The 16094-nt window shown below is 41.4% G+C and overlaps 1 protein-coding gene across 1 annotated transcript in view; it reads right to left on the reverse strand.

The window, feature by feature from the left end:
• CARM1 (coactivator associated arginine methyltransferase 1) overlaps positions 1-16094 on the reverse strand; it is a 242895-nt gene that overhangs the window by 68304 nt on the left and 158497 nt on the right. Inside the window, exon 5 of the mRNA XM_026001597.2 lies at positions 1934-2044. Within this exon, the coding sequence (XP_025857382.2) occupies positions 1934-2044 (111 nt within the window). The remainder of the gene's footprint in view (positions 1-1933; positions 2045-16094) is intronic.

Raw genomic sequence — 16094 nt, forward strand, 5'->3', positions numbered from 1 at the left:
TTAGAATTAGAAAAATAATTCAAAATAAAAATTGTTCAAAAAAGGTGAACAATTATTTCACATAAGAGAAGGCACGAATGGCTAAAACACTCTGCAAAGATGCTCAAAGTCATTAGTAGGTGGAAAATGCAAGTTAGAACAGCAAACATCATGTCATAAATGCCAGATTGGCAAAAATTCCAAAGCCTGACAATATCAAGTGCTGACAGAACTGTAGAACAGTGGCATTCTTGTTTATTCCTGGAGGGAGTGAAAACCAGAAGAGCTACTTTTATTTCTGGAAAACAGCTGGGCATCACAGAGCAGAGTGAACATCACAGAGCAGACATGAAGTATGCATGTCCGATGACCCAACAATTCCACTGATGGTATTTACCAAGGAACTTGAGCAAAGTTGTACTGGGGAGTGCTGTGCAAGAATAATAGGAACAACACTTTTATGATAGACGCCATCCAAACTCTGCCAACAGAACAATGAACAAACAACTTGAGGCACTTCATACAATAGAACACTATCCAGCGCTGAAGATAAAACAACAGTTGTGCACATCCACAAAATGATCATCAGGAACATAATCTTGGATGAAAAAAGCAAATTATAGAAGAATGTATACATTATGATTCCATTTATGAAAAGTTCATAAGGGATTTGTTTTTAGAGATAGAAATACATGTGGTAAAACTCCTCAGAGCCAGGGGATGATAAACAAAAATTCAAGATAGTGGTTACCTCTGTTTAGAGCAGAAAGGAGAAGCAATGGGGACAAGACATAGACCTTTAATGGAAATGTTAATGGCCTATTTCTGAAAAGAGGTAGAGGGCATATGTTCATTATATCACAATTCTTTACACTTACATCTTTTACAAATATTGTTTTGTGTGTATCAGATTTTCAATAATTCAATAAAATAATTTCAATAAAAACTTTAAAAAATTGGTGAAGGAGGAAGCAACCAAAATAAATAAATAAATAAAATATTTTATCCGACATTTTTGGAAGGAAAATAAGAGTATGATAACAGCATGCTAGCCATCAGGATCTTGCACTCTACCCTTCCAAACATGCTGTATTTGTCTACTCCTCTCTGGTCCCTCTTTGCTCACTCAGTCCAAAGCCAACCATCACTCTGAGCTACCAGTTGCCGAGGGCTAGAAGAACATTCTGCTATGTTCATCAGAAGGAACAGCCAAGCTTTCCTCTGTCATCCTATCCCTCATTAAAATTCAGGCCTCCTCCAGGTGTGAATGACAAGCACATTACCCTGTTCACACACATCCAATCTCTGTAACTTGATTGGGTTATTATTATATCCAAGTATTACCAAAGCCATTATTACCTGACTCTTGACTTTGACTTATTCTCTAATATTTGTACACATGTCATAATGGTAATAGAGTGCTATATTTAAAATAAAGCATCTTTCTATCCTCTAAGTGGAGCTTGAAATTGGAAAAAGCTCCTTGAAACACAGATATCTGTCTGTGCTCCAAATACAACCATGTAGCAACAGCTCCTTAAGCCTAAAGTAAAAATTTTAAATGAGTGGTACAGCTATTGTCCATACAGTCTTTAAGAAAAAAATAAATGTAGCTCCAGTGAAGTCTGACTTCTCACCTTGGTCAGTCATTAAAGATAAGAAAACATTAATCTCCCCCAGGCCCACTTGCCACCCAATGGATGGGGAAGCAGAAAGTTTTGTTGTGTTTTCAGTGTTGTAAAATGTTTTAAAAACTTGTTTTCATGTCAATTATTACCACAGTGAAGCCTGGCTTCCTGCAGCAGTAAAATCCCAACAGGAAAAAAAAAAATCAGACTGGTAAAAAAAAAAAAAATTCTTCTAAATGACCTACCTGGAAGAGCCCATCACCCAGTCACCTAAAGTTTACTGAAGACCTTGTGAGTATAGCTGCTGTAATAATACAGCCACTTACCTCAGCATACTGTGCTACCGAGCTGGCTTCAACAGCATACACTCTCCTAGCTCCAGCCTGGACGGCAAAAAATGATAGTATTCCTGATCCACAACCAACATCTAGAACAATCTGGAAGGAAAAGCAAAGACAAGAAAGAGGTGAGAGCATGCACAGGTTCGCTGGTACCATGCAAACTTTGAGTGTCACTATCAGACCTCATTAAAGTATGAGCTTTGCTACTTCCAAGTGGTCTTCCCTTGGCCAACTTACAAATCTCTGTGACATTCCTTTTTCTCAGATGTCTAGGGGGTTTAATAATATCCACTTTTCAAGGTCAGCTGTAGGGATTAAGTAACATGAAGTGTATACAAAGCACTTGGCACATAATTTCTTTGTAACATGGGTCATTTTGAGGATGTTTAAGGCCAAGAAAAGTAAAGTGTCACGAATGAGCCTCTGTTAGCACAAAATGAAAACTGTCACCAGTTTTTTTGTGTGTGTTTTTATATACTTTGTGTGATTAATATATATGTATATATATAATTTCATATATATTTAAATTTATATATTTTTTCAGAAATAATTGAAGATAAAGTCTTTAAAAATCCAAAAGTGAGGTATGTGCTTTTTTTCCCCCAGGTCTCTTGACATAGGTGGGAAGGTTTATAGGTGGAAAGTAGGGGGATATTAAGGCAGTGGACACATGGAATTTACAGACACTTTTCTTCTATTCTCTGTGTTCAGATATCTTGGACTTAAATAAAGATAATCACCATTCACTTGTGCACTTACTAGCACGAGGGCCCAACACTTGGATACACTGAGAGCAAGAGGTGGATGGCATGTATTGGGTCCCTTGCCCAAACACTGCTGAAGCCAAGGCCCAAAACTCAATCTGATCACTGAAATTTCAGGTTAATGGGTTCCTGCCACATCAATGACTTTGACTCAATATTTTTTAGCACTAGCTTTGAGTAATGCATTTTGATTGGCTCTAAATCCTCACAATAAGCATTTCAGTAAATAGTATTATTATGTCTACTTTAGAGATGACCAAACGGAACTTCAGAGACATTGACCAACCAACCAAAGTTCACCTAGCAGCACACTGGGGAGTTCAGATTTGAATCTGGGTATTTCTGCCTCCAAGCTCAAGTTCCATAAAGCTATACACTGCTTACTTAAGTTCATCTTTATAAATCTGACATTCTAACACAGTGATACCAATAGGCAGTGTTTGACAAGGACAAAATATTACTTTTTGTAGGAAATTTTAGAAAATACTTTTTTTTACCTTGATGGCAGGAAAATTCTTCCAAAAAATAGGAACTATCAAGAGGGTATGTGTGCACACATGTGTGTATGGGTGTGTGTATGTGTGTTTTAACCACAGTACCATACTGTGCTGACACAGATATTCTGCCATTATTCTAAGAGAGCATGCTGTTAGTGATGGATTCACAGTGCTCACTTACATTAATTCTAGAACTGTGGCTGTATTCCATATGGTTTCCTAGGGCTTGGGTAATTAGGAGCATTACCAATTTAAAATGTCACCCAGGCTCTGGAATTTGCTGTCAGGCTGTCTACACTTTTAGAAATACCAACCTTCCCTTCCCCTCATCCTCCCTAGGAAATAACATCATCTTCACATGGCTCTGCTCCATTCCAAGAACACCTATGACTGCTGTTCAGGGAATGAAGGTCATTAAGATGGACAGTACAATCCACAGCTTCCCCCTCTTCCAAAAAGATACACAGATCCAAGAGAACCTTTTTTAGAGCCTTATTCAATAAGAATATGAAACTATATTTAGAGTCCGTGTCCAGTCCAAAATATGGATACAAAATGAAGAAATAATGGAAACTGAACTTGCTTGCTCTGGTGACAGGTGCCTTGGAAATGTGTGAATGGTGTTCTTTGTCTCTTTTATTAGGGTTCCATGAAGCACATCTGAGAAGGGTGTTTTTTTCAGTTCTCTTGACTTCTCAGACTAAAAACTAAAGAAATGCTTGCCAGTAGGAGAGAGAGGAGAAAGGTAGTGGGGAGAAAGAGTAAAAGGTCAGAGATAGGAGGGAGCCTGATATATGTGGTTCAACCTTTGGCAAGGTAGACGATTAGACAGAAGATGCTCTAATAGACCCAAACCATATCTGGAGGAGAGATGAAAAGTTACAAACTAATTTCAGACCAAAATAACCTTATTCATTTGGTTATCTCAAAACATAGCATAGGCCTTGGAAAAGAGTCTGATCTTTTGCTAGCATTATCCAGATAATGCCATCTGCCTTTCCACTCGTGTATTTAAAAAATTAATAGAGGGATTTTCAGTTTGGGCTGGTAGGAGAGGGTGGAAAGGGAAAGGAACATTTTGCCTTGTCTATGTAAGCCCTGCGACATTGGAAAAAAGATGTGGAGGGCTTGGATAAATTTTCTGGTGGAAAAAAAAGAAAGGCTGAAGCAAATATTTAGGCTCTAATGGACATATACCACCTTTTCAGCTGGGGCTTCCAAATCTGTGAGAAGAGAGAATGCTTACACAGATAACTCTGTTACACACTTTCCTACATGGCACTTCAGGAAGCCTTGAAGCTACCTCCAATCCTATTTTCTGGTCCTCACAGAAAGATTATATGGTGAGCCTATTTTTTATTCTAGCATTGGCAGTCCATCACAGAACTAGGTATGTTTGAGGGCCTTGGTAGATGTTAAATTATACTTTTTTTACCCTAGGGAAAGACTATCCCCTGCCTTGGGCATAGACAATAAAATCCCCTTGTGTCTATAAAGCCATTTATGGTTTCCAAAGGATGTCCCCCTGACACTATCTATTTGGTCAACATGCCTCCTTGGGATGGGCAGTACACAGTTTATTGCCATTTTATTGATAAGGCAATGCTTCTTCCTGATTCTAGGCTCCCTTGTGCACAATCTCGTGCAGCAGAGGCAGCTCACAGCTTGCCAGGTCCATGCTCTCTCCAAGCCAGGACCATATTTCCTGCTCCTCTGCATCTCCTCATGGCCACCAGACCACTTTGGCCCAACCAAGTATGATGGGAAGTGACGAGTGTCTCTTCTTTGGGAGGGTGGCTAAAGGCATACTGTGACTCCCCACACTCTCTGCTCCTTATGCAGTGGCTCTGGAAACCACCTGCCAGAGCTGAAAAAGACCTAGATCCCTGGGTCACCCCTTCAGAAAGAACCACCTAGAACACTCAGCATGGCATGAGAAAGAAAGACATTTTATTATGCTAAACCACTGAGATCTAGAGACTGTTTGCTTTCAGAGGTGGCTTGCACTGATCCATACTTTTCTGCTGGATGATATCCCTCCTCCGGTTTTTCCACCTGGGGAAGTGAAGACCAAGCCCAGAGATCCCGTCTTTGGGACGCCTGCTCTGACTTCCCCAGAGAGTCAGCCCAGACTGGGCTCTCTGTGCCTGGTACATAGCTCTCCAGGAGAGAGTATTACCAGATATTGCAAGTATTTCTTTACATGTTTGCCTTCTCTGCTGAGCCCATGAGCTCCCCAAAGACAAGAATCACATCATTTATCTCTCAGTCCCTAGTACAACAGGAAAATAAAAACCATTAATAAATATTTGTTGACTAAATGACAGAATGACTTAACACGGCAGTCTCCTCATTCCAACATCACCTAAAGCTATCTCTGGAAAAGGCTTATGACTTTTTCCAGCAGTTTGAACTCTGGTAGTGTTCTGGCATGCATAGCTAGGAACCAAAGAGGTTGAGCCCAGAATGCTGAATTGTTTCACCCAATCTTTCCTTCTGCTTCCTGGCCCATTTTTTATTTCTTGGCTTCGAAGCCACCTCACAGAGCTGACATTTTATACTGTTTGTCTTCATGATGTCTATCCTTCCTCCTTGACGATGATCCCAGCATGTAGTTTGGGTCACTCTTGTGACCATCTGAGGCAGGCCTTCTTGGAAGGTTCTATGTTCCTTCCTGCCACAGGGCCTTAGTACATGTTGTTCCCTTTGCCCAGGACGCTCCCCACTGCACACTCTATGATATCAGTCTGTTTTTTTTTTTTTAATCTACTCAGTGTCCATTGTGCTAGATCTTTTCTATTTGCTCCTCCAGATCTATGCTCTTTGTCAGGAGTCTAACCTATGTGGACTGTGCCAATGGCTTCCTTGCCATTGGACTCCAGTTGGGAGCACTCAAAAGCAAAGACAACAGCAAGTCAGAGTGAAGACAGGTCAGATGACTTATTCTCCTGGTTTCCTCCTTCCTGGGTCTCCACAGATTGGATGTCCCTTCTACCCAAAGGCAAAATTCCTATTGGGCTTCCATCTTTACAGCTATGACTATCATGTCTGCTTTCCAATAACCACCCATTGTGGTCCACGAGTGGTAAAAGGTTTCCACTCTTGTTAGTGTTGGGCTGCTTTACCATACTGTGCTGCTTCCCTTAACTCTGCGCATCTTGGTAGAAAGTCCTGTTACTTAATTCTCCTAAAGCACTCTGTTAGGTATGCCATCTCTCTCCTGTGGGGTCCCTGGCTGATACACCAACTTCTCCTTTAGATTCCAAATGGCTCTCCATGAGAGAAGATGTCCCTACTTTATGCTCCCCTCCCAAGCTAAGTAAAGTCCTCCTGTTGTATGCTCTCTTATCATCACCTCCTCATGCCCTTCCTTTGTAACACTCACCACAGTTATAACTTTCCATTCAATGAGTGACTATTTGATTAATGTCTGCTCCCCTGGACTGTATGCTTGGTTAAGAGAGAGACTTCTATCTGTTTATCACTCACGATTGAATCCCTGATAATAGCCCCTGGTCTGGCACATAGTAGAGGCACTCACTAAATCTGTTGAACAAACGGAATAAATGAAAATGTGTCTTGCTACCACAAATAGGGATCCAATTCAGGATCCAGAAAATATTACCTCCTCAGAAAACACCTTCTTCCAGTGTAATAATCCTCTCCAATGTAGTGATCTTAAGCATCATTCAAAGGATGGCTTTTAAAAAAATATATTGCCATTTTATCATTACACTATGATCCAGTGACCTCTTGTGTACAACGCTTCTCTGGAGAGTGAATTCATCCTTGGCTGCCCCTAGGTACACAGGCAGTAACTGAAGACATGGCTAATTTGGGGCTAAAGTGGGGGAGCACCAAAAAATGGTGTGAAATGCCTGTCAGAATTAATAGGGCAAAGTCAACAATTGGTCCATGTAATAGTGGCCAAAAATCCTGAGAATTTTTTTGTAAATAAAGTAAGGCTGAAAAATATTAAAAAGATAGGGTCATCCTTTTGCTTATACAGATGATTTTAATTACATGCTCTAGTGGTTTTCCTGGGCAAAGAAATCCTGCAAAATGTTTGGACAGGGCTAAAAAATGCTCCAAGTGGGTTCGAAGCTATTTATTTGGATTTATTAGATTAAAACTAATGAGGAATATCTGCGTCTTTATGGAAGTGTGAAACAAAATTACTCCTGAATAATGGAGTAAAAATTAAGTAAATATATACCATTTGTTTTATGCTTATTATGTTGTTCTGCCTGTTTAGTACTTTGTAGGCATCACCTTAGTTACTTGTGATGACAACTCTATAATCAGAGCACTATTGTTTTCTCCATGTTGTAAAGAGGCTGAGCATCTGATGAAATTCAAGTTGTGTTCTTAATAAATGGCAGAGAGGAAATAAGAAAATAGATGTACCTATTTCAAACCCTGCAGTCTTAGCCACTCCCTTCATCTTCGATTTATGTTATGCCTTGTACTGCTTAGCCTACAGTACAATTGGTCACATTTAGCCTTCTTTTTTGCCCCAGCATTTTTGTCAGTCTTCCAAGATTGAGGTCCCAATCATCCCACAATCAATTCCTCAAATGACGCCAGTTATTATTTACTATTTATGCATTCTTTCTTTGCTTGAGCATATCAATAGCTGCTCTGAACTGCAATCCCCCAACTGCAAGCTCTTTATGTCCTGTACTCTTAAATTCTGTGCCCAGCCCACCTGTCCACTTCCACGGCCAGCAGTGCTTCTTCCAGACATCATCTTATTACCACTGTAGACATCCGCACCAAACCACCCCAAGTGATACATGCCCCATGCTCTTGCAGGACTGCGCATGTTACCATCATTACCTGCCATGGGCAGCATACCCCCCAAAACTGCACCTGACTCTGCCGGTATCCTAACTCTTGACTGATAGGTTGACTAAAAAGCCTGTAGGCAGTAACAGAATGAAGGAACTGCTTAGCCTTTTGTGGTCATGGAAGAAAGATTCCAAATCATCTCAAGGCCTGCAGACAACATCCCTTTATGGCCTTTGCAGCTAAGACTTAAATCTTGTACAGATAATTAGCGCTTTCATTACGGCATAAGAATCCTGCCGTGATAGCTCCTCGTAAGACAGAATTCTACATCTGCTGTGCGGTGAAACTTGGTTACAACCAAAGAGCTGTCTGTATTTAAATTATGCATAATTAGTGCTTAGGAACCCTTGCTTCATCCTGCCTGGTCTTCTGGAAGAGGATAGATAAACCCATCACCAATCTTTTCACCACCTTTTCACCAGTTCCCCGCATGATTATGGAAAACACAGAATATGTTGATGACTTTTAGTTTATCTTCCTAAAATGATTAACCCTCTTCCTATGCTGCCATTGGTTTTATATTAGCTCATTTCACTTTAGACACATAGTCATTCATCAGACATCTATTAAATGTCTCATATTACTCACTGTGCCAAGTACTGCTAGGTGCTGGGAATGCAGAGATGAATACAGAGAAATAGATGTGTAAGAAAGAAGTACCATGATGTGTTAGAGTGGCAATGATGGAATTACGTAAAGGGCACGGTGAGAATATGAAGTAAGAACAGTCTATTCTATCCATGAGTCTGGAAAGACTTCAATATGGTAATCGGAGCAATGAAAATTGAAAGCTGAGTCAATGTGCTCTTTGACTTGAGGGAGTATCTACCTGTGAATGAGAGAGCCAGTCACATTTAGGAGACAATTTCCACAGGAGCATAATCTTTGTGCTAGATGTAGAAGGAGGGGCATGGCTAAGACACGAGCATGGCATAACCAGAAGCTGGAGAAACTGGCAGAAACTTGATCATAGACGGTTTTATATACAAGATCAAGAGCTTGGACTGGATCCTTAAACAAAGAAGGATCATAAAATGTTTCAACAGGAGAATTCTTTGATAGTTGCATTTTAATAGCATCACACTGGTGGTATGGATTGGAGGGCATAAGCCCAGAGGTAGCAGACAGATCTGGTGGTTCCTAACTACATCAGTAGTCCCTTCTTCCTTCCTATCAGAACCTCAATATTATTGAGTATCTATCCTGCATGCAGTTAACCATCCTCAGTCTAAGGGAGGGATCCTGAACCATCTAGCACAATCCTAGCTGATTATTTTCCTCTTGCCAGAGATGGCTTTAGGTTTGGCTGTGTGACATGTTATTAATGAGACCTGTGGGAAAGTCTGCTGGGGGCTTTTGGGAAATATTTCCTCCCCCCTAAGACAGAAACACAGAAAAGATACCTCTTCCTTTTTGGACATGGTTAAACTAGGATATGATGTGTGGAGGAACTGGGTTAAAATACCTTGGAGTCATGCCACCTTCAACTGTTTTAGCCAACTTGAGTGGGGATTTTCTCCCACATAAAGCCAGATATTTTAACTCTGGTCCAAGTAGGAAACTAACTGGGAGATTTGCAACATTCCAGGAAAGGTACAATAAAAAGGAGAAGTAAGAATGAGCTGGGGGATGGAGGGGAATGCAAGAGTTGCAAAAATGCTAAGTTAACAGAAGCTAAAGGATTTGGAGGCTGGAAAGGAAAAGAAAAGGTCTAGATGGACTCCCAGGTCCTAAGCTGGGGTGGTGGTTATAATTCATTTGAGTTTTGCGTCATGCCAGAACGGGACATTTGCCTCGCTGTTTGCTTAGAGCGGCCCTAGAAACCACCTGTGCTGATCTTCAAACTCTGGAGTTGAGTTTCATCACTGCTGCTGCCTAAGGAGTCTGCTAGTCTGCTGCAGGGGTGCCTCTCATTCCTCAGATTGGTCATGCGGAAGACAAAACTGCTTGCCCCACTCATGCCACATGCATTTTGTTCCTTGTCTCCTGCTGCAGTCTCCTTGTTGCTTTTGGGGCTTGAAGCGAGCACTACAGCGCCTGCCCAGCACCCATGCATGTGTGCCACTGAAGTGCAAGGAAGTTTATACCATCTGGAAGTGAACTTTGACCAAAGCAAGATGGCAGCCAATGGACCAGTCATTCTCCTTTCCTCACATTGGATGAACTTCTTGGAGATAAAGTGGTTTCACATGGCCTCTTCGAAGACACAGAGCAACCAGTTTTTCATAAAGCTCTGGCAAGCTCAGTATATGCTCTCTTACTCTCTCCTTCCTTCCTTCTTTCCTGGTCTCACTCCCCTTCCCCTTACCTTACTCCTGCTTTCCTGAGATCACCCTCCCTAACCTCACCTAAGCCTCTGTCCCATGATCTGTGAGTCAGGAAACTGAGGCCAAGAAAATCATGGAATTTATATGAAATTCAACATGTTTCTTGGCATTCTTTTCTGTTATTCTGTCTTTTCTGGGTTTCTGGTGCCTCTGACTTCTAAACCCAAGCCACCATTGAATCTGAATGGCTGTCAATAGCTCAAATCTAGGAAATGAAGTGAAAAGCAGAGCTTAAGGTCCAAGTTCCATCAGAGCTCAATTCCTGGCCCAGTGCTAAAAAAGACCAGGTTCAAGTACAGTACTTAAAACTGCTTATCAATTGATTGTTTGAACCTATGTGACTGCTTCTTACTGATTTTGTCTTGTTTGTCTACTTATATTTTTATATTCTTATCCTGAAAAGTAGATATTGAAACAAAGTCACCTACTTTAGAAATTATTGCTGCATAGAGTGTTCTATCTAATTCTTTAGCAAAGTCAGTAGCTGCTCCAAATTGGGTCTTTCATGGCTGGCACTGCCTTCGAGGGAACACAAAGGCTTAGAAATTCAACCCTAGGAACTTCCTAAAGTGGCTTTCATCCAGTGGGTAGGCAATCCACCAGGCCGAAATTAATAGTAAGAGAACCAATAAAACCATAGTAGTGAAATATTAATCCTTCAAGCCCTCTCTTTCTTTCCTACTTCCCTCACATGCACAGCTGATGCACTGACAATATCACCTTAGCAATCTGTCTCTTCTTTAATGATTTTGTAAAAGTGGCATCTGGTATGATGGTCATTAGTGTCATTTACCAACTATTTCTGGTTCTCCTTCTGTGCACACAGTAAAATCTCACTCCCTTGCTCTTTAAAAGCAGGAGTGACCACATGACTTGCTTTGGTCCATGTAATGTGACCAGAAATACCACATGTGGTCACTTAAGAACTGGGGGTGTGGTCAGCTAATCTCTCCTCTCTGCATTCGGAGGCTGCTCCTTCAGACTGGGTTTGGGGTGAGAAGGAGACAAAGCGCAGCCCTCAGCTGACCCCTGATAGATTAAATGAGACATAAAGCTCTGGTGGTTTACACCACTGAGCTTTGGGGGTTAACTGTTACAGTAACATAACCTAGTTACGCTAACAAGTCTGAGTAGTGCCGATGATCTCTGATTCAGATTCCACAGTTACGCCCATCCACAGCTTTCTGACGGTGTGGTGAGACTCTGCACACGGTAGCTCACTAAATTCTTACAGCCACCAAGTAGGCATTCTTACCCCAATTTAAAATTAACCTCAAAAAATATTAGAGGCACTTGTCACCATCTTGAAAGATTCAGAGATGGGCTTCGAGCACAGATATCTTGTTTACAAGTCTGTGTAAAGCCCCAAGCTCCCTTGTTCCCAAATGCCCTAAAAAATGGTCAGTCTGAGACCATTGTTTATTCAGTCTTTTTGGATCTCCCTGAAAGCTGCACTTTGCTTTCATGCCAAATGAAAGCATTTTTCTCTGCTGACTATAGCATCTTTCTCCCATACTCCTTCAGGAGCAGATTCTATTGAAGCTCAGGAAAATCCTGGCACAGACATCCCATCTGCCTTCACACTCACATTTGGGAATCTATGCAAAGGCTCCCTTAAGGTTCATGGACCAAAGAAATCACTTAAGACCAAGTCCCATTTCTAGTCTTTCTGATAACCTCTACCTCACAAAATTAATCCCTGGGTTGAGTTCTTATGATATATTACCCAACATGAACTTTGGCCTCCCCACTGGGTTAAAAATTGTTTCCCAAAACTCATGCCTACCCAGAACATGTAGATGACCTTGTTTGGAAATAGGGTTTTTAAAGATTTATTAAGAAAACAACATACTGGATTATGGAGGGCCCTAAATCCAATATGATAGACGTCATTACAGGAAGAAAGAAATTTACACACAGAGACACAGACAGAGGGGGAGACTGCCACATGCCAACAGAGACAGAGACTGGAATGATGCATCTACAAGTCAAGAAACACCAAGGATTGCCAGAAACCACAAGAAGCTAGGAAGAGACAAGGAAGGATCTCCCCAAGAGCCTTCAGAAGGAGCATGGCCCTGCTGATGCCTTGATTTTGAACTTCTGGCCTTTAGAATAGTGAGAGAATAAAATTCTGTTGTTCTAAGCTACCTAGTTTTTGGTAATTTGCCATGGCAGCCCTAGGAAACTAAAACAGCCTCTAAAGTCCAAGTCAATGGGGAAAAATGCATTATTCAGATCTCTCTCTGATATGTAGATATGGGTATACAAACCTGAGTTTGCATATAATTACCGCTTAGTAGCTGTGCACCCTAAAGCAAATTACTCAAATGTACATATCTCTGGTCCCTTTATCTATACATCAGACTAACAGTATATATCGTATTTGTTTGCTGAATGGTTCAGTGAGCATTTGCCATTCTCTTGTGCCTCTTGGCATCTGAACTGTTTCCTGTGTTTGGACAGCACCTCACTGCTGAGGCAGCACCAGTCTCCCAGTAGGGAAGTGGAGGGTGTCCGATTCTCTTTTCTAGCACCCTTGAAGCTAAATCACAGGCATGACTGAGGTTCTGCCAAGATGTGCTTTGCATGAGAAGCTCAGAATGTGAAGATTCAGGGATGTCACAGAATCCTTTCAGGTGAGATCACAGCTACCTCCCAATGCCCATGTGTCAGAGGGAGCTTCTAAGGACAGCATTCAAAGGTAGCACTGGGGGCAGGCTATGCCGCTAAGGTGCCCAACCCTGGGTACACCTTTGTCTCTCTAAATTCAATCCTGTAGCATGACTTTGGAAATTATTTTTGGTCATGTAGTTTCCATAGCTAGTGGCCAATGATCCTGTATCTTTTAAGGAATTCTTTTCTCTCTTTTTTTCCTTCAGTCGGCAGAGCCAGTTTCTGATGTTAGCAGCTAATGACCCTAACACACAAGTACTAAGTGAGATGGGATATGCAAAGCACCTAGCAGTTATTGTGAGTCATGTCCTTTCTTCCCACTTCCCTACACAGTACTCAGCAAGGATACTGCTGTCACCAGGTCAAAGACTATGCTCAGGGGCAAGCAGGGGAGGACTTAATGGGTGATTTTTTTTTTAAATGTGCTGTATATACACAGTGAATGTTATTCTTCCTTAAAAAGGAGATCCTGCCATATGCAATACCATGGACAAATCTGGAGGGCATTCGCTAAATGAAGTAAGCCAGACTCAGAAGGACTAACACTATATGTTTTCACCTAATGTGAAGTATCTAAAATAGTCAAATGCATCAAAGCAGCGAGTAAATGCTAGTTGCAAGGGATTGGGGTGAGGGAGAAACAGGAAAGTTTATTAGTCAGAGGGTATGAAGTTTCAGTAATGTGAGATGAAAAATTCAATTCTTAATTCCTAGACATCTACTGCACAGCATCGTGTCTGCAGCTAACAATACTGCATTGCATACTTAAAATTTTGCTAAAAGGACAGATTTTATGTTAAGTGTTCTAATCACAAAATAATAAGTAAAGAAGGCAGACAGAAACTTCTGGAAGTGATGGATATGTTATGGCGGAGACTATGGTGTATACTAACACTTTCAAAGTCATCAAGTTGTACATGTTAATTATACATCATTTTTTGATGTGATTCATACTTCATTAAGGTTTGTGTTTTTTTTTTTTAAATAGGGAAGTAAGCGCTGTTTCATCACAGGCAGACAGGACGATTGTGCGGGCCTGGAGTATAGTCTTTATTTCCACCAGTAATGAAGGTCAGGCCTCATTAATGTGTGGGGTTAACTGAAGGTGTACAGTGTTTCAAGGCAGGAGGAGAATTTCAGAGGAGGACCAGAGACAGACTCAAGGACCTTTGACCAAGCTGATGATAAGCTCATAGTGAAGAAAACTCACACTGGGAGAGGCCAGGAGCTCAGGCTCTGCAAATCTGAATAGCAGCTGACAATCCAGGCCCGTTGCTTTGCATGTTTGTTGTTGTTATTTATGGTTTTTTTTTAAGCCTTCAAATCCCTGAATCCCTTCTGCCTAAGCCAACTGCATATTTGAATGGACTAAGCAGCTGTTGCAATGGGGCGGATTCTCTCTTCTGTGAAAATGCTGATTTAAAAAAAAAAAAAAAGTAATAAGCTCCCAGCTCCTGCTTATTCTGTTTCCAGCAACTGGTGCCCTGACAAATGAAGTGTCAAAACATTTCCAAATTAAAACCCTATAGCTCACATAGCCCCACACCCTCAGCAGGATGGACTTCTCCTACTTGTACCCAGCATACACTTGAAGAAACTAAAAATAGCCAGATAGCAATTAACAGAAATTCTGAGGAGGGGAATGGGGTGAGTTCCAGCAGGGTCAGTTTCCTGGATGGGTTCCAAGTGGAGTTCTCAGCCAGCAGTGCTCTGGCCAAGAAAGGGTTTTCATTAAAACTGCACGGAGGAGGCAGAGTGAAAAAAAATAAAGATTTGAAAGATTTAAAATGATAGCAGAGGTTGAAACTACAGCACCAACCCCAACACCATCAGGGACAACCATCATACTTGCTATGAGGTACTGAGTTCCTAGCCTGGGTCACTGAGCACTCCATATGCAATGTAACCTCTTAACCTTTTTAGAGCAAGGGCTCTAAAAAGTAGTCACTACTCTAACAGATAAGGCCGTTAAAGCCCAGAGCCAGTAGACAACTTGCCCAAGATCTCAAGACGAACAAGCTTATGGCAGGTGCATGCTGAGTGGCCAGGCTGTAGTTCGAACCCGGCTTTCCGGCTCTGGGACTCGACCATAACCAGTGTGCCTTGCTGCCTCATACTTGGATGGGGAATGGGCTTATCTAAGTGACCAAATATTTCCACACCATCCTTAAGCCCAAGGAAACAAAATTCTCCCTTGGCAATTTCAGTAGTACCTTTTAGGGGTTATAGGGTGGGGAGTGGGGGCACGGAGGACTCTAAAGTAAGACTCACTGGGTTTTAATCCTGGTCTTTTCATTTACTAGTTGAATAAAATAAGATGAATTAACAGCATCCTCAGGCCTCAGTTTTTAAAAATCTCTAAAATGGCAATAAGGGACACCTGGGGACCTCAGCTGGTTAAGCGTCTGCCTTTGGCTCAGGTCATGATTTCAGGGGTCCTGGGATCTAGCCCTGCATCTGGTTCCCTGCTCAGTGGGGAGTCTGCTTCTGCCTCTCCCCCTGCTCATGCTCTCTCTCTCTCTCTCTCTCTCTCTCTTTCATATAAAAAATGAAATCTTTAAAAAATAATATAAAATGGCAGTGACGTTAGCATTCATCTCATCACTATTATGAAGATCAAAGGAAGCTGCTATAGACTGAATATGTGTCTCCCTAAAATTCAAATGTTGAAACTCTAACCCCCACTGTAATGGTGTTTGTTTTTTCTTTAATTCAATTAATTAACATATAGTGTTTTATTAGTTTCAGAAGTAGAGGTCAGTGATTCATCACTTTTTTTTAAAAGATTTTATTTATTTATTCATGAGAGACAGAGAGAGAGAGAGAGAGGCAGAGACACAGGCAGAGGGAGAAGCAGGCTCCATGCAGGGAGCCCGAAGTGGGACTCGATCCCGAGTCTCTAGGATCACGCCCTGGGCCGAAGCCTGCGCTAAACTGCTGAGCCACCTGGGCTGCCCTCTTTTTCTTTTTTTAAGATTTTATTTATATAATTCATGAGAGACACAGAGAGAGAGGTAGAGACCTAGGCAGA

The sequence above is a fragment of the Vulpes vulpes genome, unplaced genomic scaffold, assembly GCF_048418805.1.
Source record: "Vulpes vulpes isolate BD-2025 unplaced genomic scaffold, VulVul3 u000000648, whole genome shotgun sequence".
NCBI classification, from domain to species: Eukaryota; Metazoa; Chordata; class Mammalia; order Carnivora; family Canidae; genus Vulpes; species Vulpes vulpes.